The following is a 24576-nucleotide window of genomic DNA, read 5'->3' on the forward strand; positions in this document are numbered from 1 at the left end:
ACTTCAGCATATAAACAGTTTCTTTTTTTTTTTTTTATACTGTGGCTGTAAAAAAAAAAAAAAAAAGTTAAACAAGAACAAGAGCCTGGACAGAGTGTATCCTGTCTAATATAACCAGTATGACCTTCCTGCAAGCTATGAAAAATAAAGAATAACTCACCTCGACACTGCACACCTTCATCATACCCATCCGCACAGTCCAGCATTCCATTGCAAACATTGCTATAGTGAATGCATCTGCTTGTACCAATACAGGCTATGTGATTCAGAGGGCATTTCACCAATACCTCCACAGTACCTAAAAAGAGAACAAAGATTGATGAGTTTCGAATTAAATAGGACAGAGTAAATAAAAAACAACTTAATATACAAATTAAAAGCAAACGGAAGTGACATAGGGAAGGGTTTACTGCCGCCAGGTCGAAAAGCACACTCAAAAACAAACAAAAAAAAACCCCTCTCTGAACAGCAGACAAAAACAAAAGCAAAACATGTCTCATAACAAATAAGAAAGTAAAAAAAAGCATGTCAGCCAGCCTCTCATTCCTCTGTCTGAATATCCAGATCAGTCATATTAACATTCACACATGCTGCCAGACTCTCTTGAGCTCAAGAAACCCCATCCAAAGCCAGGCTTTGGGGTGAGAATAGAACGGGCATGCTTTAATCTGTTCTAATAACTCCATTACAGAAAACACCGACCTAGCCGAGCTCCCCCAGAAAGCTTGGTTATGTTTAATCTAGGAAAATATCCCACTTTTTCCTTGGATGTTGTTGTTTTTTGAGAGTGAGAATACATTACAAACAAGTTAAATAAAAACACAGTGCTCCCCCTTTATAAGGCGGTACGGTCATGGCTCACATTTGCCCCATAATTTTATTTCAGTTTTTTATTTTTCTTAAAAATATTTCCCAACATAAAACCAATGTCACCTTACAATAATTGATTTTGAGTTTCAGTGTTTTAAAATAAAATATCAAACAGAACGAAATTTCAATGTACCATTTGTAATTCAGTAATATGAGAGAATTGGTCAGGGGTCTGAATACTTTTGCAAGGCACTGTGTGTATATATATATATATATATATATATATATATATATATATATATATATATATATACAGTATATATACAGTATATATGTATATACACACACACATACACACACAACCTGGGTGGTTTCCAAGTCCAATAAAGTAACACTCAGAGAATCAGCATTCTGTATGCATTATTACCTCCCCAAATAATTTTATTCTAATATTATGTTTTGGAAAGAGTTTATAAAACATTACAATTATAAAATAAGCATATAAATAGACATTAGTATCTCCAATGGGTTCAGCATGTGAACCAACACCAAAGAGCTGTAATCCCTCATGCAACAAAACAGCAGATGACATTCATTTTAGCGAACATGAATGGCTCTTTTGCATTCATTTCACATTTAGTATGCATTTGCTTTAAGAAGCAACCATCTATTTGTATTCTCATTGTTTTTTCATTATTCATGCATTTTAGTTTTCATCATAACAGGTTCCAATCTTTTCCTGTTCCTTATGATTTATATTCTTTATGTAGTCATCAAAATTATATGTATATTTATTAAAGGCCAACTTTCCATATGCGTTTGAGTGGCAGCTATAGCGTCATAGGGGGTCATAATATCATTCTGTGTATGAAAGTAACAGAATTGAAATATACAGAGGGGACTCTTAAACCATTCTCCGTGTCTTCTTGGTTTCTGGTACTGACAAAAAATGTTTTTAAAAAGAGTCATAAACTAACTGCTGAACAAATGGCTTATTTTCACAATAGCTGAATGACTCTTTCGGCACCGCAAGCCAGACAGTTCTGGGTGCTTTGACACCTAAGACAGGAACCAGTCCATCACATAAATCCAGCTGACAGGGGGTGGAATAGCAGACCAATGGAGAACAAGGGGCCACATCGGAACGAGAACAACCAATGAGAAACACTCCACGTGAACTCAGGCACTGCCCAAAATAACCAAATTCTCCAATCACAGGGGTAAAGAGATGTGATGGGGTGCAGCCTATTTTGTGGTGGTTTGGTGTTTTTTGTATTGTTTAGAGTGAGTTTGGGGTGTGGTTCAGTGAGTTTGTGTGAGGAATGTGTGGAATGTGCCTGGGCTAATGAAGTGCAAATTGCCCAATTAGCCCAGGCACCTGTATAAAAGGGAGTGGTTGGGTATGTTAGTTGGTGAGTGTTTGTGAGAGTGAGAAGACCTGTATGAGAGACTGAGCAGTTATTTTTGGTATAGTTTGTTTAGAGCCTGTTTTTGTGTTTGTCTTTTTGGTTGGCCATTGTGCCTTTTGTTTTGTGTATTTTGTTTAATTAAAAGTCTTTTATTTTCCCTGCACATCCTGACTCTGAGTCTCCTTACCCCGGTCAGCCTGTCACATGAGAACATTGCAAAAGTATGAGCACGACACTCAAACAACGCTCCTGACACAAAATCCAAGGTTCTGATACACAAACCAGTCTTTGAACTGTGACAATCTGGAGATCGAGCCTGCGACCATCTGGAACAGAGATACCGTTTTCGGACACTCTATACGAGATAACTATTCTAGTGTTTGCCTTGGTTTGGGAGTCCACTGCGTAAAACATCTAAAATTATAAAAGTACTTGTAATCAAATCTCTAATTTAGCCCCGACTGATCACTGGAGAAAGAGTTGGATGAACATTTGAAGTCGACATAAACTGAAATATATTCAATTTATTAAGCTAGCAGTGCCGGAGTCTGCGGTGGAATATCCCAGACATAATCGGATGAAGAGTGCACATATTTGTGGAGGAATTGCTGTTTCAGTGGAATACCTAAATAGTTAATTAAATTGTATTCAATGAGTAATAATAATAATAATAATAATAATAATAATAATAATAATCATCATCTTTATTTTTATATAGCACCTTTCATAGTGGACCACCATCACAAAGCGCTTTACAAGATACAAGACTAGGGTGTTTGAACTATGCATCAGTTGCTGCGTCACTTACAACAATGTCTCACCCAAAAGAGGGAAAACAAGGAAGTTAAGTGACTTGCTCAGGGTCACACAATGAGTCAGTGGCTGAGTACTGTTTAGTTTAGTTTAGTTCATTCTTCCTTTCTGTATTATTTTAGTTTAGTTGTTGCACCTTTAAGTTTTCCTTTATTTGGTTTTATTTCTAATAAAACTGTTCCTTTGTATTCACTAGTCTGATTATTTCAATAAAGGTTGGGTTCTATATGTCTTGAATTCATAACAAGGTATTTTATTATTACAATTTAAACTAGTCCAAATACAAATATACCTTGCACACTACACAGAGGTGACAACTACTAAGTTTATAATACAGTAATAACTTGTATCATTAGAAATCTTGAGTTAATTTAAGGTTATAAGGTTATATGAGCCATCCTACATTATTTATGTGATTCATATGATTCTCTTTTTTTGTTTCTTATTTCTAAGAATATATGAATTGCTTACAAATGTAAACATGCACAACAAAACCAAAACAAACTTCAACATATACTGTTGAGAGATACATGCATCATGTTTTACCACTGACACATCCTGACATTTTATATTAGTGAAGCTTTATATGTCTCAGATGTGATCTGACATTTCTTCAGTTCCTGGAGCCCTCAGATACTAAAACCTTATGCCAGCCTAGAAGGAGATCTGGCTAACCTTTTGTTCAACATGACATTCCTGTTGCTGAAATGTCAACACAAATAAACCATGGCCTCATCACACCTAATAGCGCGTTAATAGTGCAAGGTTATGATGTGTTGTTTAAAATCAGTGTCATGGGTTTATATAAAAATAACATGATATTTAACCAGCAGTTTTTTAAAGAATGTTGTTGCGTGATTTTTTTTTTTTGGTTTTATTATAAACCTAAAACAATGCTGTACAGGGCCTCAGCCAATGAAGATGCAGAATTTCAAGTCATTATCTGCCATTAAACGCCCACTAGTGTAAATAAAAAGCTTAACCACTTTCATTAGATACTAATTGATTAGTCCACCGCAACTATAACCAACATGTATTTGAAACTCAAAGCAAAGATGTTGGGTAAAAAAAAAAGTTAAGAGCCCTGAGGCATGGCAAGATTTTATCCAAGATTAGTTGAGAGCATTTTGCTAAGGTGCTTTCCTCGTTCTTATAGTGCCCTGTTTATTTTAATAAAACAAGCATTAATGTTGTAGAAAAGATGCCTGCAAAGTTTACTATGAAAGAGAGTCCAAGAACTACAATAGTGGCGTACAAATGATTCCCAACTCTGCAGGTTATAACAAATCCACACTGGGCTTTTTTCTTCCAGTACCTGAAAATGTTGCATTGCAAGTGGGCAGGGCTAGCTTTGCTACAATGCAATGCAACTTGCTTCAATATTTACCTTCCTGATACATTTCTGCTCAGTATTGATAAGGTTGTGTTTCGTTCTTAATATTTAAAAACACATTCGGGTTATATACACGGGGGTCAACGATTTCAGTAACACCCTTTTCTTCTTCAGGCTGGAAAACAATATGCCTGACAACTTTAAACTTTCAACTTTGCGTCAGTTAGAATTAATGTAGTATCAAAGTATCAAATAACAAAAGTGCAAGCACCTATCTGCTTAAACTTTAACAACAATTAAATGTAGCCTGGATCCTTATAAATGTAGCCTGATCCTTTTTTTCCCCAGGGGCTACACTGGCACATCATAAAAGGATTTCCCAGTAATCTTAGTCGACAAATTCGTGTCATATGGATCATTAGTGCCTGCGAGTACTTCGTAAAATCATTACATTAGCAAAATAGAATGAAGAATAATTAATCTGAAAAAAGAAATGTATCAGGAAGTGTACATCAGCAACAAAAAGGCATCAAAAAAGTTAATCATAAAATAATAACCACCTGAAAACCTACATTATATACTGTAACAAGTTCTTTAGACCAGACATGCAGTACTGTAAATGGATATGACATGAAACAACCGGACAATGTAACAAAAAAAATCTGTTATAGAATGAACCCAGTGATTGCTTTGCTAGTCATGTTTACCCCCAAAACACTGAGCAACACTCCATTTACTGCACACATTTCCAATACATTAGTTGTCAAGTAAAACACAGTGTATGACATTTTCAATATCTGCTAATGCACATAATCCTCAAGATACTTCCCAAGCATGTCCTCTTAAAAGCTGCAAATTTCCATATTCAAGTATCTTGGTCAGGACCAATAATCTACAACTCCTTGCAACCACTGCTCTAGCCCTCACATTATTATTATTTTGGTTAACATAATAGCAGCTTTTTTCCATGGATGGGCAGTAAAAAAAGTAAATAAAATCAAAAGGCTTTTGAGCTACGAGGAAAGTGTCTTATAGTATTATTGATGATCTGAGGAAAGAGCCTGTTGCGGCACCTTTTGTTTGATAGATTTTGTACAGTGTTTATTTTGCCTTTTGCATGCCAGGCTGTATGTCCCACGTGAGGTTCCTGTACGTCTGTACTATATGTAAATAAGCCTGCGTGCCTGTGAGGAGTGTCAATCCCAAGCTTCCAGTCTCAGTTTCCTGTCAATGAAGCAGCGAACACGCATCCACCTCATCGATCACTCATTCAGTCACGTATAGCAAGTCCCCTGTTACAGTAACTTTGTCCATAAGTAGGGGAACGTATGCCAGTCTTTAGAGATTTATCAAATACACATATAACAATAATAGCAAGACACAACTGTACTGTTGTTAAAAATTGCATGTGCTCCTTATACGTAATTTAAACATATTTAATCCCTGTACTATGCTGGGTAGCAAGCAGTGCTGTCTTTTAAAATCGTAGGTTAAAATCTTTGCTGACACAACAAACATTCTTGCTTAGCTTGTCGACATGTATTACCTTAAAGAGAAAGTAGCGGGGTTCTGAAAAATATAGTGTGCCCACGTGTTGCTACAATTGTTTAAGTAACGTACCCGTCATGTTTTCTTTTCATTGTTAACATCCTGACAACTTTTAATACTTATAACTTTAAAGTCTGCTTATCAGCTCTTTTCAAAATGGCCGCTATAGTGCACTGAGAGTGTAAGTGTTATTGCATACAAACGAGTAACACAGCAATAACGATCCATGATGTGGTACAGAACAGAAAAGCCAGAGCACTTTATCACTTTTTTATCGCTCTTCCTGCAGTGATTTAGAGGACAGATCTCAAACCCCAGTGCACTAGAGCAGCCATTTTAAAGTTATAACTGTAGAAAGTTGTCAAGATCGTAACAATGAAAATAAAGTACATTATTTGAACAGTTGTAGCAACAAGTGGGGATGTGTAATGCTATATTTGTTGGAACCCCACTACTTACTCTGATACCTCAACTTACAGTAGACATACATTTTACCTAAGGGTTTTAATTAAGTGTTTTCAAGTTATGGATATATGTAGTGCTAATATTTATATACTGCCAATTCTAAAATGTGATGTTCACTGTGCCTGCTACCAAAATTGTTCTAAAAATAACAAACAACGTTGCTTTATTTTGTTTGGTTCCTTTGTTTATAAATGAATGAAATCTGACCTTAGCATTTTGCTTTAGATAGCAGAAGCCTCTAACTGTGATCTAGATTCAGAGAAAAAAAAAAGATATGCTGGGGATGAAATACAATAAAGAATGGGAATGGAATTAAATGCAAACAATGTGGTTATGGCCATTACTATTCTGAACCACTCAGTTCGGCTGTGTAAAACAATCTGGCTTTGCAAGACCCCTCCCAACCAACGCATTTATAATACCAGCAAAAGAAGGTCATTTTACAGATGAGTTAACTCCCTGACACAGTCTCAGTTTGTGTGCAAATGTTTGACAGCAGGTTTGTTTTGCATTTGTTTTCAGAAGAATTAGCAAAATACATTTTTGCCGAGACTGTGACAGACTGGAATACATTAAAGAATGCAATAATCTTGAATCTGAGAGCTGGTTAATATAATCACCTGATAGTCCACCATGCACCGTGTTGATTATTATGGATGCAATCTAATTGTATTATTAAAGTACTAACAGACACCAAGAGGACATTTATTTTTCTATTCAACTTGAATTTTTGTAATGCATGTCAGCCTTTGAAATGTCATTTTTAAACAATAATATTGCAGCAACAATCTTAGATGAACTAGAATGTTTACTACTGTCCTTTTTTGTGTAGCTCACAGGTCCACTGTCTCTGGGGAAAAAGTGGTTGCATATTAGCATGAATATAGTCTGAGCAGATCTGTCTTGTAGTTTACTCACTGGTGTCTACTGCTGTGTCTTTAGAACTCGAGAGTTCAGGGGTATCTGGGAATTGGAGTTTTATTAAATTGGCCACATTCTTTGCTGTAGTATACAGTAAAGTATAGACGCAGGTGGGATTTGTTGTGGTTGTACAGTCATCAGAACTCTGAAGGGACCACTTAACCGGTAGTGAAGTTCTGCAATGTAAATATGGCACAACATAATGTAACTGTTTTATTTAAAGTAGGTTTCAATTTTTTGGATACATTTTTGAACCTGCATGTATGATTTGTTGATTCTCAAATCTGCATATGTGTACTTATAAAAGCACTTTATATCATATTAAAAAGACACCTTCTGGAATTAACATTCCAAACTGATAAGAACAAGTTTTCTTGGTGAAAATGCAGTGCTTTTGCAGTTTTTTTTTTGTTTTTGTTTTTTTTTTCCCCATTAACATCAAAGCCATGGAAGACTGGGATATTATTTTTCTACTGACAAAATAAAAAGCTGACACTTCAATCTTCTTTGCTTTTCATATAGTATTTTTTAATTAAACTTGGATGATATTTACCCTCCTCCAAGAAAGAATGAACAAAAAGACAAATCACCCTACACCAGCTAATCCCTATACTTAATGTGTGCTGAAAGCCTTCTGCTGAAAGCTTGCAATCTGTGTTCAATGTGATTATCAGTTTGCAGGAAGTTAACCAGGCTTGGAATGATGAAAACCTACTCACACATTTCGTACAATCAAGTATCACCCGTTGTAGTGAATGAGACATTTTAGAATTAATTTAAAATAAAATGATAAGGGTACAGAGACATTAACTTATTTATAAAAATGGTTAATTAAAGAACTGGAGCCACCAGTCAGTAGACGGTTGGCAGCTCCTAATCAACAAGAATATTTTAAATGGGGAGCAATGTGGCCCAATTTGTGATAGTGCACCAAGATCCATCCCTTTAAAAAAGTCAAAATGCAGGCATTCCTCATTATCTGTGGCATTAAACTGAGAACACAAGATTCCACTCAGTCCCCCCTTTCTCTTAACAATAGTGCTTTCCTTTTCAAACAGATCTAAACTCTTCATACTCAGGGAATAAATGCTTAAAGCAAGAGTACCACACTGTATTGTAGTGCCTTTTAAACTGGTTTTACTGTGAAAAATACTTTTAAACAGCGCATGTAAAATAAACAGCGTGTGTGAAAATAAATTGGACCTGACACACCTCAGACGTGCTGAATAAATGGACCGCTAAGGGTTAACAACTAAAACTACAGTACTTGTGGCTCTGTCTCAATATGTAAAAGTCTTCTGGACACCTGACAATCATGCATGACACCGTAAACCCAATTATCTCCTCAGTAAATACAATAGTCATTTACAATTTACCTGAAGTAAAATCAGTAGATTTACAGTAAATTATGGTACATTCAAAACTGTTATAATTTATTACAATTGGTAAAGATTTCAACATTAGCACATTGAATCCACCTCAGTATGTAAATCAACTACACCTAGTATAAAGAAAACTCAGTTTGATGTTTATGAGTATATCATTCAATAACATGTTCCGTTTTACTTGTAATGCAGTTTGCAGGATCTCAGCAGCCCTGTCATAGACGTGAGGAGGACTTGCATGGATACAACTAGTGATGAACCTAATGATCCTTGCGAACCCGGTCAGACAAACCAGCATAAGAGAGAAAAAAACCTCAACGGGCACAAGCCTGGAGTTAAATGGCCAAGAGCTTGTGAGAAATCTGCGTGGGACACAGTAAACACGGATCTCTGTTTTTGCGTTGGAAAGGTTAAGTGGAACAGTTAAGTGGGGACATCATCTATGCATATGGAAGCGAGAGGTTTGGAGTTGAAATAAGGAAGGAAAAAGTACAAACTATTCCTGGAAAGTCTAGACGGCAGCAGGAGATTGAACGCTTAGTTAGAGAAAGGTGGCAGCTGAGGAAGCAATGGAGAAGAGCAGAACAAAGTCAGGAGAGACTCAATCATTTACAAAGGGTCATAAAAGATAAGCTTGCAACATTGTGCAGAGCTGAGCACCTACGGAAACGTTACAAAAAGGAGTGTGCGAGAACTAACTTTTATAAAAGATCCATTCAAATTTGTAAAGAAGTTATTCACCAGTGAGAAAAATGGCACACTAAAATCATCTTAGTTTGATCTGCAGAGATATTTGGAGGAAACACATACAGATTCAAAAAGGCAGGAGCCTATTTCCATTCCTTCAGACATCCTACCTATCAATCCACCAGAATACCAAATGGAGGACTGTGCACCTAATTGGAAAGAAGTAGAGCAAGCTGTGAAAAAAGCAAGGGCTTCATCATCTCCAGGGCCTAATGGAGTGCTGTACAGAGTATACAAGAGTGCTTCAGGAGTTCTACGAATCCTGTGGAAATTGATGAAAGTGGCATGGGAAAAACAGGTTGTACCTAGAGCATGGCGCCGAGCAGGTGGAGTCTTTGTACCTAAAGAAAAAGATTCTACAAGCATCAGTCAGTTTTGCCCTGTTTCCTTATTAAATGTAGAAGGCAAGATTTTCTTCAGCATTATTGCTCAGAGATTGTCAAATTTACCTATTAAAGAACTGCTTCATTGACACTTCAGTAACAAAAGCAGGCATTCCAGGTTTCCCAGGATGCTTAGAACACATCAGTGTGATCTGGCAACAAATTCAATCCGCTAAAAAGAAGAGGAAGGAGCTCCATGTGACATTCCTGGATTTGGCTAATGCATATGGTTCAGTGTCAACATGAACTTCTTAGGGCAGCATTTGATTTTTTCAGTGTACCAATGACAATAACACATTTAGTGAAAGCCTACTTTGGAGATTTCCAATTTAGTTTTTCAACTTCAGAATTCAGCACTACATGGCAATGCCTAGAAGTTGGAATAATGGCAGGATGCACCATCTTTCCACTGGCTTTTACCATGGCAATGGAAGTAATTATTAGGGCATCAAAATGGGTAGCGGGAGGAGAGCGCTTGGCTTCTGGAATGCGACTACCACCAATTCAAGTATACATGGATGACATGACAACCATGACTACAACAGTAGCCTGCACTAAATCGGTTACTGGGCGCCGTGACCAGGTGCTGCGATGTTTGGCCTTCGCATTCGAAGACAAGCGTAACATGACCAATACGTTGCCACCAGTTCCATCAAAGCATTACACACAAAAGACAATATACCTCAGTCCAGGAGAGCAACCACCAAGAAAAAGTGTTGAAACCAAGCCTCGCCCAGGACAACTGGAAGCTGCTAGAGGCTGGGAAATGCTGGCAGATGTTGGTCAATGGCTTATTTTTCCACCTGAGATTGCCACCACTAACCTTCGACCAGACATTGTCTTGTGGTCTGGATCAACAAGCCTTGTTCATCCCATGGCACTGTTAGAGTTAACAGTGCCATGGGAGGATGCTGTGGATGAGGTGTATGAAAGGAAGAAACTACAGTATGCTCAACTAGCTGCTGAAGTGGAACAGCGAGGATGGAGAGTCTGGGTTTACTCAGTGGAGGTGGGTTGTCGAGGATTTGTGGCATTATTTCCAACCCGGTTTCTCAGAGATGTCAGGCTCAGTAGCCAAGAGTTGCGCCGCACAGTGAAGAACTTATCTGAAGCAGCAGAGATGAGCAGCAACTGGCTGTGGTTGAGACAGAAAGATTCTATATGGGGATCTCAAACACAACAGAAAGAAAGCAACGCTGATGTATGGGTAAGTAAGCTGGGCTGAGTTGAATGGGGGACGGAGGGGGGTGATGCTGGGATGCCAGAATCACTGTCGAGCCCTCTTGAGGTGTCGTGGGCTAGTCGACGAAACACCGTGGATGGAAGGTTCCCCAATTGAAGACCCCAGAGATGTACCCTACTTAGCTCAATCCAGACGGCTGTCATGCTGATGTGCTGGCGAGACTGCACGTGGTTGATCACCTTAGCCAGCATCGCAGCCGTTGTGTGTACTGATGCGCTGGGGAGGCAAAATATGCTGATCCACAGCATTCCACTTCAGCCATCAACACCAGGCAGAAGGGTATCTACATCATCAGATGGAAAGAAACGCAAATGGATGGAGATGCAGATGGATCACATTAGTTTACTGTAAAGCTACATCTTAGTTGGTGCTTATCTTGGCGAGAGCCGAGTTCAAATCAGCATGAAGTTTTAACATCTACTCTCGTGTAATGGAAATCGTAACAAAATAACTTAATTTTGCTGTATTACATTGGGTTTTCAAGAAAGTACACTTTGTATTAAAATATATCCAATAAATCATACACTGAATAAAATTAAAATCATATATCATGCAGCATAATGCAATCAACATGAAATGAAACAAAGGTGTCATTTATTCAGATTGTGCATATATTATAGTGAAGGGCATTCACTAAATCATGAAATGTTAATACATTACATTCAAAAGCACTCACTGTATAATAAAATGCCCATATATCACCTAATGAAACACTTTTCAGTTTATTGTCTGACTAGCTCCTCCTTTACTTTCCTCATTAAAGTATTCTTGCATGAGGTAGGACAATAAATCATTAAAGATGACAGTTTACAGACCTCCCTGTGTTATATTTTAAATATACTCTATAGTATATATCAAAGGTTTAGAGGTCATTTTGGTAATTGCTCCCAATCCCAATAAAACCATCTGTATATACTGTATGTATCTAAGGTTGCAGACAAAAGTATTGGTACCCTACACTTAATATAAGATCATTCAAGAAAACAATATAAATACAAGCATTTAGTGAACATTAAACAGGGATTACTATGACAAAGACCAAAATACACAATTTCTGGTAGTTTAACAAACAATCTTTATAAAACATTTTTAAAAAGATTGGCACCTTTATATTAAAAGTCTGAAAATGTAAAAGAACAAATACAAACAAAACAGTAATTGTTTGAAACCCATTACACAGTAACTAAGCTGCATCATAAAGTCAATAGCCAGAAAAAAGAGGTCATTAATTCTAGCATCTGTTGAAGAAAAACGTTTTGGCAACACAGCAGATAATGGTCAAGACAAAGGAGTTGGATTCACATTTGAGAAAAGCACACGTAGCAAACTACAACAAAGGAAATGGCTACAGAGCAGTATCAAAGAAATATACCTGTACTCCACAACCCCAACTCCTAGATTAAACTGCTTATAAAAATAAATCAACATGTTTCATAGATGTGATACAGCTCTACATTCTTTATATTATACTACACAATTAAAACAAAAGACATAACATTATCTGAGACCTAATGTGTGGATCACCATTTCTTTCTGCATAAATTAGTTCGACCAAAGAAAATCGTTACATTATTTCCCTTTCTTGTTTGCATCCTGTATTAATCTGGGTCTGTCTGCTTATCTTTTTTGCCTTTGAATAGCACTCCTTGTTTTTCACATTTTTTAGAAATATTTATGTGTCATTGCTCAATGATGTTTACATCACCCTTATCCAAAAACAAATGTGTGTTTCATGGCAGCAAACGGATGACAACCACCAGGATAAACTAAGCTAATTCTTTGGAATTATTCTGTACCATTAAGATGTTGAATTCCTTTCTATACTAAAACCCATGTTCTCTCTAAAGAAATGTTGCTCTCTCATTCTATTCCTTTCAGGAAACAATGAGATACCTCAAAAAGAAAACTGCAATTAATATAGCATGCTCAATTCACATTCATTGCACTAAGGTATTCTGGTAATTCTGCTTTATAAAAGTCAGGAACTGAACTGTTCCAAGTCAAGTAAACACAGAAAAGTAGAGTTTTCAAACAACTATTTTATTTAAATTATCTGAATACAGCACTTTTTAGAAAACTCGAACTCTTGCACACATGCACTGATAGATTTATTTAACATTTTGCATCCCAAGAAAAATACACCATTCATCATTCCTTACAGTAGAAAGGTTATTTTGGTGTTAATCGGGCACTTACAATGATTATTAGCATCTCTTTTTGAAACTTTAAAATGAAAAAGCACTTTTTTGGATGGCGTGTTTGAGAAAGAAAATAACATATGGAAAAGACTAGTGTAATGCTTTTTTTTAAAAAACCTAACACTATAGATAACTTTCACTGTCTTATTTGATATACCAGGGTGGGTCATTCCATTGTGTTAGGAAGACACCGCCACTGCCTAGTTCCCCATTCAAACAAATTACAGCATTAACGCAACAAGGTTCTATAAAAAGTTCTAATAAACATCTTGTCAAATGCCACTCCATTCATCAATCAGTGCAATGTGCCATTGTGGACATTGCCTATCCATCTTATTCTACAGAAGCTTGGGATTGAGATCTGGACACTGTCTAAGCCATGGGAGGTGTCGGTCCCCTTGCCCCTTTACAAACTCTTAAGGCTTTAACTCTACCCATGGTCTATACAGCTGCTGTACAGGTACCATGTTGAACAGTACCGGTACTGTAGAAGCATGGTAGTGCTATTAGATGGCGAATAAGGTCACGATGGACTGTTCTGAGGTGATTTTAATCCCGTAGGTGTTTTGATTTTGCTGTTTTACCCCTAAAATTGGGAATATTCCGATGCATATGAAGTGTGCCATGCCAAACATTAAGTTCACATTCCATAACTGGCAATTGTTTAATATATTTGACATCACTAAGGTAATATATTTGTACTAAAGAGGCATTTTATCAACAGTAAATCATGGAATCAAAGACATGTTGGAAATATTTGCTTTATTCTCCTTTGGATGTACAGGGAAGGACTGCTGTGCAGCAAAAGCACTGGCTTCAATCCAACTCAATACAATCTTAGAAGGATTTATATTTCATTGTGAACCATGAACTGGAACCAGATGTGCTGGAGAAATGTATCGCTCTATTAATGTACCACACACAATTAAAAAAAAAAACTGAACTTTTTAAAAGTAAATGATGATTTGATTGATGTCCTGGTTTGTTTTTGGAACAACACTTTAGGCATGTTGCTTTATTGTACAGCATAAATAATATTTTTTTAAAAATTACAAAGTTACAAATCAACATGCATAAACTGATGTTAATCAACACTGCCATGCTGGTATTTGCAAATGCCAAGCTCATTATATAATTTAAAGTGTATTATTAAAATCATGATAAAGCGTGTTAATGTTAATGTAGTTAATCTCTGGGTTAATGTTCATTCCTGTTGTAAAAAATAATTTAGACTCACCTCCCAGAGGAAAAGATAAAGCAATACACTTCAGAATACTGGTATGCAGATAACTGATCTTAAAATAGCATAACAACCACAAGTCTGGGTCGTAGGGCAAAATCATATAAGATGTCAGTACAATGATTTTATGATTGTAGCACCTACATATGTTTTTACTCATTTAAAAGTAGTATTATTGTTTTAGACTGTAAGCTGTCCCTTTTAATATGTTCAGGTAAACTAGCTTTGGTTTGCTGTAGGCTACTTCTATACAGCATCACATTAGTCTAACACCACCAATGGGACCTGAAACCACACCATACATACAGCCTACAGGCTGAATGCTAAATTATCAATTTACTGAGAGAATCATGGGACACTTGTGTTGCTACTTTGGGCAAAGCGATTCGTACTGGTGCCAGTGACTCTCAGAGATGAATATCAAATCAAAGTACAGTATCAGGACATGATCAGGTAAGATAAGTGCGGGTATTCTTTTTTATCATTTTTATAATTAGTATTAATATTACTTAAATTAGTTATTTAAAATAGGTAGACTGGTTAAAGATATTGCAGCATATACCAATTTTCTACTGAGACAGTATATCAGTCAGTACACGTATAACAAAATATATATTTTTAGGTATTTTTTTTAATCTTTCATTTGCTTATTTAAGAATAACACATTTTCTCTTCGTCCAAAAAAGAACGTTACTCCACTTTTGTAGATGAATAAGCTTGGTATAATTTGAAACAACTTCAGTTTTTTTAAACATTGTTGTATGACTGTCCCTGGAGTACACAATGAAGCAGGAGAGAAGGGACTGATTTGAAAACTACAAAATTGAAAATTGAATTTAAAACGGAACAGAAAGTAACAACTGAACAAGCAACACTAAATCCCCTGGGCCCCAAACTATAATAAAAGATCAATCTGAATAACAGAATAATAATAAAATATGTGGTAAAGACTAAACCCTTAGGAGGCATTCTAACCAAAAAAACCTGACCCACTTTATAAAGACCTGCAAACCAACCTGAACCCGCAAGTGTTTTACCTACTTACTGCCTGTGTCGACTGGCTCTCTCACGCACATATATCTACCATTCTCCACAGATTGAATTTATACAATAGGGTATACAGCATGGTACCTCTACTTTACTATAAAATACTTGTCTATTCCTTTCATGCCACCAGTTGAACGGGAGTGACACCTATGCTTTCAGAGATGTACCAGTTTTGTGGCTGTCTTACACAAAAACATAAATGACAGGTTTTACAACCAACAAATCCAGAGACATGTTCATTCTTTTCATTTGTTACGATTCCAAAAGAATCCCACACTTCTGATTTACTTCTCAAATTATTATCCATTAACGGTTACAGACAAGTACGCTGAAAGGACAAAGAACGTTTTGACCCGAGACTGACCCGAAAATTATATTTTTTGACCCGCACCGGAACCGCAAACCGCGAAAAAGTTCACATTCCGTCCCAAACCCACAAGTACCTGACCCGATGCAGGACTCTATTCTGAGTATTTGAGGATAATTCAACCATTTTTAATTAAAAAACAAACAGACAAACAAACAAACAAACAAACAAACAAACAAGTGCAACCAGACCAACTATACAAGAATAAAAGCAGACAAAAGGAACCGTAGATTTTTGTGATGACATAATACCGTAAACAAGTCGTACACCAATGCTGAACAGCTAAGAGCAAGAGCACAGAGCATGTAGCAACTAAAAAATGTATTGAAAAATTCCATCGACCAAAGGGGAAGACAGTGAAGACAAACACAAAACAAAGCAATGAAATCATTCCAGCCACGGGTATTAATAATATCAGTACAGAATATGCACACCCTGCTGGTGCTGATCAATCGCCAGAAAGACAATCTAACAACAACCCCAAGGGCAAGGCCAGGAAGTGATGTAGAGGAGGCAAGAGGAGGAGAGGAACCCCCACAAAAAGCACAGCAGGAACTATTTTCAAGCGGCAACACTTAAGACTTCATTATAACAAGAGAAGACCTATCTGCTGACTGTGTTTATTGACAGGAAGAGGTGTATTCTTTTGAGGATGCAACCTCATAACCTGTGAGGAAATCAAAAACATTCATTTTGAACTGTAAATGTGCTCTTATGTACTGTATATATATATATATATATATATATATATATATATATATATATATATATTAGTGCCTACAGAAAGTATATATCCCCCTTTAACTTTTTTCACATTTTGTTCTGTCAGTGCCTCAGAGTTTCATGCATTTAAATGAGGATTTTTTTCCACTTATCTACACACCATACTCCACACTGTTAAGCGGAAAAAAGTTTTTATTGAGAAAAAAATTGTATATTTAAAATACAAAAATGACAGATCATAATTCGATAAGTCTCCACCCCGCTGAGTTAATACTTGGTGGAAGCACCTTTGGCAGCAATTACAGCTGTGAGTCTGTTGGGATAGGTCTCTACCAACTTTGATCAAATATTGCCAAATCTAGGTATGCATTCTTCTTTACAAAACTGTTCAAGCTCTGTCAAGTTCCTTGGGGAGCGTTGATGGACAGCAATCTTCAAGTCATACCACAAATTTTCGATTGGATTTAGGTCGGGGCTCTGACTGGGCCACTCAAGGAAATTTACCTTTTTGTTCCTTAGCCACTCCAGTGTAGCTTTGTGCTTTGGGTCGTTGTCATGCTGAAAGTTGAACTTCCATCCCAGTTTCAGCTTTCTTGCAGAGGGCAGCAGGTTTTCCTCAAGGACAAAAAAATGGAAACACCAATGTAAAGTCACTTAATAGGACGTTGGGCCACTATGGTATCCCGCTCTGTGGAGTTCTCGGCAGACCGTTTTTGATGAACCTGGCTGCTCGCGCCCCAGGTTGAAATTTGCAGTCAATTGATCTGCAGTTGCTCGCCTGTTTTGCCTTGGACTTCGAATTAATGCACGGATATCACAATCCTGGAGTATGCACTTCTTCCCACTGTTGCCCTTTGCTGATGATGTGTTTCCCTCAGAGTTCCTTGCCGACATCACCTTAGACACCGTTGCTCGTGAAACATCAGCAAGTTGAGCTGTCTTGGTCACTGAAGCTCCTGCCAAACGCGCCGCAACAATCACCCGTCTTTCACAGTCACTGAGGTCTCCTCTTGCAGCCATGCTAGCCATAATTATAGGCAACCAGGCCTGTCCAGCATTTTTATACATGACCCTAAGCATGCTGGGATGTTATTTGCTTGATTAATGCATGATGTGGAAGCCCTTGCTATCAATATACTTGGTGTCCCTCATTTACCCAGGTGTTTCCATTTTTTGTCCACTACCTATATATATATATATATATATATATATATATATATATATATATATATATATATATATATAATTTATAAACACACACACACACAAACAGGGATGTACCACTGTCAATATTGAAAAGCAAATATTAAAACATTATAAAGCATGTTATCATGCTGGCATTGTTAGCCAACCTTATGGTGATGTACTGCTATAAAAAGCTATATGTAAAGTCAGAAATAACTTAATATGAAGAGGTTTGAAATCATGTTTTATTTTTATATCATGTTTTATTTTCAGCTGTCAAAGTAAATTAATTGTAAAAACTGCTGTGTAGCAGAAAAGTAAATATGACATTGGTGCCAAAGAATATTTGGGAGCAGTAATTTCAAAGCCAGTAAAACGTTTATAATGTGGACCAGTGTGACTGAAAATGACAAGATAGTTTCTTGTGAAAATGTTAAAATTGACAAAGGGATATATGGAGGGACTCTAGAAAGCTTTTGTTACAAATCAGTGTTTTTCCTTAAAAGATGTTTAACATCAATACAGCTTAAAGACAGAGCAAATCAATATTGTATTTTGCATTTTGAGCTTTGTTATTGACCATTAGAGCAACTGGTATTGACTATGAATAGCAAACATCTGCAGTGCATGCAGTTGGTCTTGATGTGAATATAATACCTCAGAGTGGCTTTTTGTAACACTAAAGCAGTACCTCAAAAGACAGCTTGCATAAATGAAAAATGAGGGATTACAGGCATGCACTCAAATAATGATCTACAGATACTCGAATTTCTCAGGTTTTCCAAACATTCCGTCAACCTACAGAAGAATGCCGAGGCGTTTTGGACAGGAAGAGGGACATGTTCCTTTATTAGGGCAGATGGCAATTATCTACAGTCAATCCTGCTTTTTACAGCCACACAGAGGACTGTCTTTTAAAGCCATTATAGAGACAGTGTTTACAAGTTAAATCAACAACTGCTATACATTTGTATTTCGGTAGTTACCATGGAAATATAAAAATGATTCTTTATACTACACATGGTCATGGAGAGCAGTGTTCCTTGCAGCATTGCAAACAATACCAGTCTCCATATGGAAAGTGCATAATTAGTGAGACCATTATCAAGTGCATTATATACTTTACAGCTCTAATGAGTACTGTGGCAGTAGCTGGCTTTGAGCACATGGAGAAACAGATTACAATTTTCAGAACAAAGGGCCTCATTCACTAAAGGGCAGTTTACTGTACTTGGGAATTTACTGTACTTGGGAATTGGTTATTTTCTTATTAATTTAACCATCATTAATGTTACTGCTCAATTAAAAATGTTAAACAAAAATAAAATAAAAAAACTCGGTACCAAGGAAATATTAATTTATGTCTATGTGTACTGTATCCCTAACTTCCATCCATTTTTTTGTCCAAAACAAAAACAAACAAATAAATAAATACATGAATAAATGATCATTAGTATCCAAAGCCACTTGCATCTACCACATTACATTCTGAACAGATTAATGTCAGTATGCATTAGCAACTGTGGTTTTACAGGGACTAATGTGTACGGAAATAACAGATTCTTAATGCAGAACAGATGTAGCAAGGTAGACTGATTGAGCTTAAGTTTGATATTTATGTAAAAACACGCTTCCTTCCTCATTGTCTGACTTTCTTTTATTATATTTATTTTATCTACGTAATAGTCTGTCAGAATTGAAAAACCAGACCTAATGGACTGTCACAAATAAGAAACATTTTCAGCACACTTAGTCTAGCCAGGAAACTGTAGCATTATAACTGGCCAATGTAAACAAGTGCTGGTGGCTCTATTACAGTTTTTTGCCTTATGTTGTCAGCTCCATAAATGATTCACAACACTCTTGAGAAGTGAAGGTCTGAACTATACACTGCATGTTGGTGCTGGACATGATTCAACACCCCAGGTGTTAATGTCTGGGGTTTATAACCCTCAGGTTTTCCACACTATGGTTCAAATGATTCCTGTTTCCTTAACCCTTGAATGGTATTTCAAAATTATAAAACCATATGCCTTAATGTTGTAAACACTAAAACTGTTGCATGAGATCAGATGTGTCAATAGAGCTATAATATAATAGACTTCTAAAATAAAACAGTGCCTTACAGTATAGACGTATAACATGCAGGGTTGACATGCAAGTGATCAACTATTATGTGAGTAAACTAGACAACTATTCTAGTCTATTTTAAAGTTGTTCACCAAAGGTGTGCAACAAAATACTCCATATGGGAACTTGGAAGTTGTTTTATTTCGAAATTGTTAAAACACATTTTCTATATAACTTGAATTAAGAAAGAATTGTGATGACAAGGTTAAACGCACACCATTTTGTTACAATGGGATCTTTCTAATGCGTTTTATGCACCTTGATATGTATGACTACTTGAACAGTCAACATGTGTCTTTCTGCTGGTTTATCATTTCTATTCAAAGCTATGACGGATTACAGATCTGTTCTATCACTTGTGGAAGTGAAGACAGGAGAAGAAAGGTTATCACATCAAAGTTTTACTGTTACAGCATTCTTTCTTGGCTCTCCACCAGGAGGATGACTGCTTCATGCTGCAACTAAAAGTAAAGCCTATCTGAAATATTGTTCATATTGCATATGTTCAGCATGCTGGTTATATAAAAACTACATAAATAAATACATACAATTGAAAGTGTCTAGGCCACTGGGCTTCATTCTAGTCCAGATCTTGATTCAGACAGTGGAATCGACCTTTTCTACCTTGAGGCCAACATATTCCAAGGCAATGCTTAAGCAAACTGAAAAGCAATGTACTGTGGATGGTTAATTACTTCCTATTGAAGATAACATATAAAATCAGACTTCACCCTGGCCTGCATTTCTACAACAAGGTGGCCAAGATACTGAATAACACAAATAGAACAATGTATGATTCAGAATACATTATCACACATATATTATGGTGCATCCCATAACCAACCAATATATCCTGACCCATACTGTTTGTTATGTTATATATTCAATGTTTCTTAAAGCACAGAAAAGTGAATAAAACACTTACATATTTATTATTTGTATTTTTTTTATCTGTTATAGATTAACAAGAAATGTAGAATACATTTTTTTATTTTTTTATTTCTACAGTTTTTATTCTTAATATTCTTAAAGTCAGTATATGCATGCAGGAAATTGTGGGACAACTTATGCTTGGACCATATAGCTATACTATCTGCCATATTGTTGAAAAAACCTATACTGAATTAAATTATCATACGGGAGGTTAGCAATGGTAAAACAAAAAGGGGGATTATATAAAAACTCTCAGATCAACATGTATTGTGGATATGTTGCATTGTGTTATGTTATTTTGTTCTCTTGTTTACACCACTGATTGCAAATATGATGGAAACATATTTATAACATATTTGGAGTTAAAAATCCTTTCTTTCTTAAAGAAAATGGAAGACTCTCTTATAAAAATAAAAATAAAAACTTATTTCACAGACACCCCAGAAGTGTTTATTCCACAGGCCTGCGTTTACACTTTGGAACAGTAGCGAGGGTGATAATGGTGGAGGTTTATACTTAAATACAGCTGCCGACCAGGGAGCGTCAAGATGCAGGAACATGTAGTGTATGTAATAGGAATACAATATATGTTTTGCACGTGCCTACGTAAGTACTGTACATGAAGATTACATGGATAGATTTTTTTTTCAATATAGTGTTCTGTTTCCATGGCAACATAGAATATAGGCACATATTTGACTTATGTTTTCAGATTATATTGTATTTGGGTATCTTACCAGAACCATACAGGTTTTGTTTTGGTGTTTCACATTAGTCCAAATCAAACCAGTAGCACCTTACATTAAGAGTCTCTAATTACTGTGTATTTACATGGTAGTCACTTAGTAAATACATGTGCACTTACACATAATTATAATGTTAGTATGCAGTTACAATGCCGATGTAACTCTAAACCAAACCCTTTCTGATACAATTGTGTACGAACATATATTGTGCTAAACGATTTACACATTAAGTACATTGTAGCTATGCATAATAACTTTGCAATTATGTGTAAGTACACATGTCTTTACTAAGTAACTACTACATCAACCAACTTCAAATTAAAATCAATTATTTAAATTGCACTCTAAGGAATGATCAGGCATAAGCATGTTTTGTACTTCATGGTAAATACATTTTCCTTCTAAAACCTGGTTCATGATTACTGTGTAGCTAGTGTTTCCATGGAAGCAGTCATAAGTGCCTTAACTGTGTCATCACTTAGTGTATGTGCAGAGGATCAAGCCTGACTGAAATTAAAAGCTTTGAAAGCAGTCCTTTCATCTAAACACAGCTTATTAAAGGGTTGTATTGTTCAATAATCGCTGAACAGAGCATAATGTTATGTTTACCTACAAATGTGTTGAGACATTGAGAATTCAGAAATACTAAAATCGACAAAGAGGAGGTATCTTCTTCAGGTGAACGTAGAAAAGAAAGAGATGCTTCTTGTGTTCTTTTTTTAAAATATATAAGGAAATATGGCAGTTTTGTAGCTCCATCCGGAAAACAAAGATATTACATGTTGAAGCAATTTGGGTGTAGTTGATAAGGTTACCAACAACTTTTATATGAATCAGTTTTATGAGAATTACAGCGTTTCTGAACTGAATGTTTCTGTTACTTTGAATTAATAGTAGTAGGGTCGAACTACTTCATTTACTGGTTTGAAGTTTACAAAGTTCAACTTTTTGAGTTTCGCACACCCCTAGTCACCATGATATATTTTACAAATTACCAGTATGTCCAAAAATTGCATCCTTTATTCTTTGTTTAACAGTGCCAGTTAGGAAACCTGTACATGTTTTGTATTAGTTTAGTTTATTCACTTTGTGCCCAAACAAATAATTTACACAAGTTAATCTCAAGTGCAGATTAAACAAATGGAAATGTAAACCCAGTGTAATGATTCTGAGGGAGCAGGATGCAGAACCTTGAACTTAAGTGTTTATGTATTTCAGATCCACATTCACATTTGGGATCGTTCCTTATCTTCCACTTGGTCATATTTGTCACCAGTTGTTGCCACCCCAGCTCTTGCTCGATTTAGTGTATTCCAGAGTTTTCTTTTGTGGTCAGTGCCTAGAGGGAGTTGTTTTGAAGGAACCAGGTTCTCCAAGGTCATTGGCATTTCCCACCATTTTGTGACTCTATAGCCTTCCACAGTGGCATTTAGTGAATTTTGTGTGCCTGGCTTGAGTGTGACCATACTGTGTTGCAGTATTCCTCAGTTGAGTAATACAGTGTGAGACTGTTTGTTTTGGGGTCCAGTCTCCATTTTATTTCAGAAGTATAGAGTTCCTGTAATTCACTTTAATTTTTCAGCTTCTGGAAGTGCTGTTTAAATGTCAGTTTTCAGTCTAATGTAATCCCAAGGTACACTGGATGTTCTTGGTGCTCAAGCATGGTACCTGCTCACGATACCTGGAGTTTTTGCTTGGCTTGGCGGTGCTTCAGGTGGAAGGCGCTCACTTGTGTCTTGCTAGGATTGGCAGTCAGGAACAATGTGTGACAGTATTCTCCTAGAACACTCAAGGAGCTGGATAGTAAGCACTCAATGTCCTCACATCGTTTCGATTGGGTGGCGATGCAAAGATCATCTGCATAGATGAACCTTCGTATGTCAGGAAATTCAGGTAGGTAATTTGTGTAGACGTTAAACAGCAAGGGTGCCCTGCACTGAACCATGGGCCAGTCAATTCCGTTGAGCATGCAATTGGCTTTTCTGACCATCCGTCTTGACAAAGAAACATAAATTCCCAAGCAGGGAGAAGACCTGGACCATCTTGTCGTTCCTCAAGAGTCTTGCCAGTTTCAGTAGAAGTGCACTTCTTATGCGTGAAGAAATTGTCCTGATATAATATAATGTATTATTCTAATAGACCCATTTCAAAATTGATAAACATTGCTGACGTCACAAATATGTGCGTGCACACTGGGTGCTAAACGTTACCGGTTGTTAACATGAATGAAGCCGTTAGCAATTTCGGTTCAATGTACACTCAGTCACTATCACCAGAGGATCGTTATTGTTATGTTAAAAAGCTTATCTTAAGCTCAGGTGAACAGCTGCCAGACCCTTATTCACTTCAGCAGAATGAATGGTCGAGTACCGCTGTACAAATGTGGCCCAATTTACAATTGCCTGATATATACACATACCTTATAAACACCCTGAGTGTGTACACAAAGGAAAGCTTAAAAGCCTACATATCCCTTGATACATATAATTACGTGCTATGTGGGCATGTACAGCAAGTGAAATATCACGCAGTTTCAGACATCAGAATTTTGCATGGTTAGGGCAGGCATTCTTCCCAGTCAAACACAGGGACACAAGACGAAACTGACAAAACAAGACCTTTATTTTGACTGCAAATTGTACTTGCATGTCTGGGTAAGCAAATAAATGTACATAACTTAAATGTTAAACATTTAGGCTAACCTATATTAAAACTATAATTGATGCTATGCAATAGTAAATAATGTGATATGTGCTTGGTGAATTTAGTTAAGTCTGTAAGCTTCAATTTTAAACATTTAGGCTAACTAACAGAAAACTATGATAGGTACAACGCAATAATAAGTAATGGGATATTTCTGCTTGGTAAATTTAGTTAAGTTTGTAATATAGACTATACAAAAATGAAGTAATCATATAATTTACTATTTGAACTCTTGTAATTTCAGACT

General features: G+C 36.4%; 1 protein-coding gene across 6 annotated transcripts in view; it reads right to left on the reverse strand.

Annotated features, from left to right (window-relative positions):
* Positions 1 to 24576, reverse strand: part of LOC117426678 (low-density lipoprotein receptor-related protein 1B-like) — a 361324-nt gene that overhangs the window by 256796 nt on the left and 79952 nt on the right. For all 6 annotated transcript variants that reach the window (XM_059033835.1, XM_059033832.1, XM_059033834.1 and 3 more), the window contains exon 3: positions 161 to 298. In XM_059033835.1, coding sequence (XP_058889818.1) covers positions 161 to 298 — 138 coding nt within the window. The remainder of the gene's footprint in view (positions 1 to 160; positions 299 to 24576) is intronic.

This window comes from Acipenser ruthenus, chromosome 11 (genome assembly GCF_902713425.1).
Source record: "Acipenser ruthenus chromosome 11, fAciRut3.2 maternal haplotype, whole genome shotgun sequence".
Classification (NCBI taxonomy): domain Eukaryota; kingdom Metazoa; phylum Chordata; class Actinopteri; order Acipenseriformes; family Acipenseridae; genus Acipenser; species Acipenser ruthenus.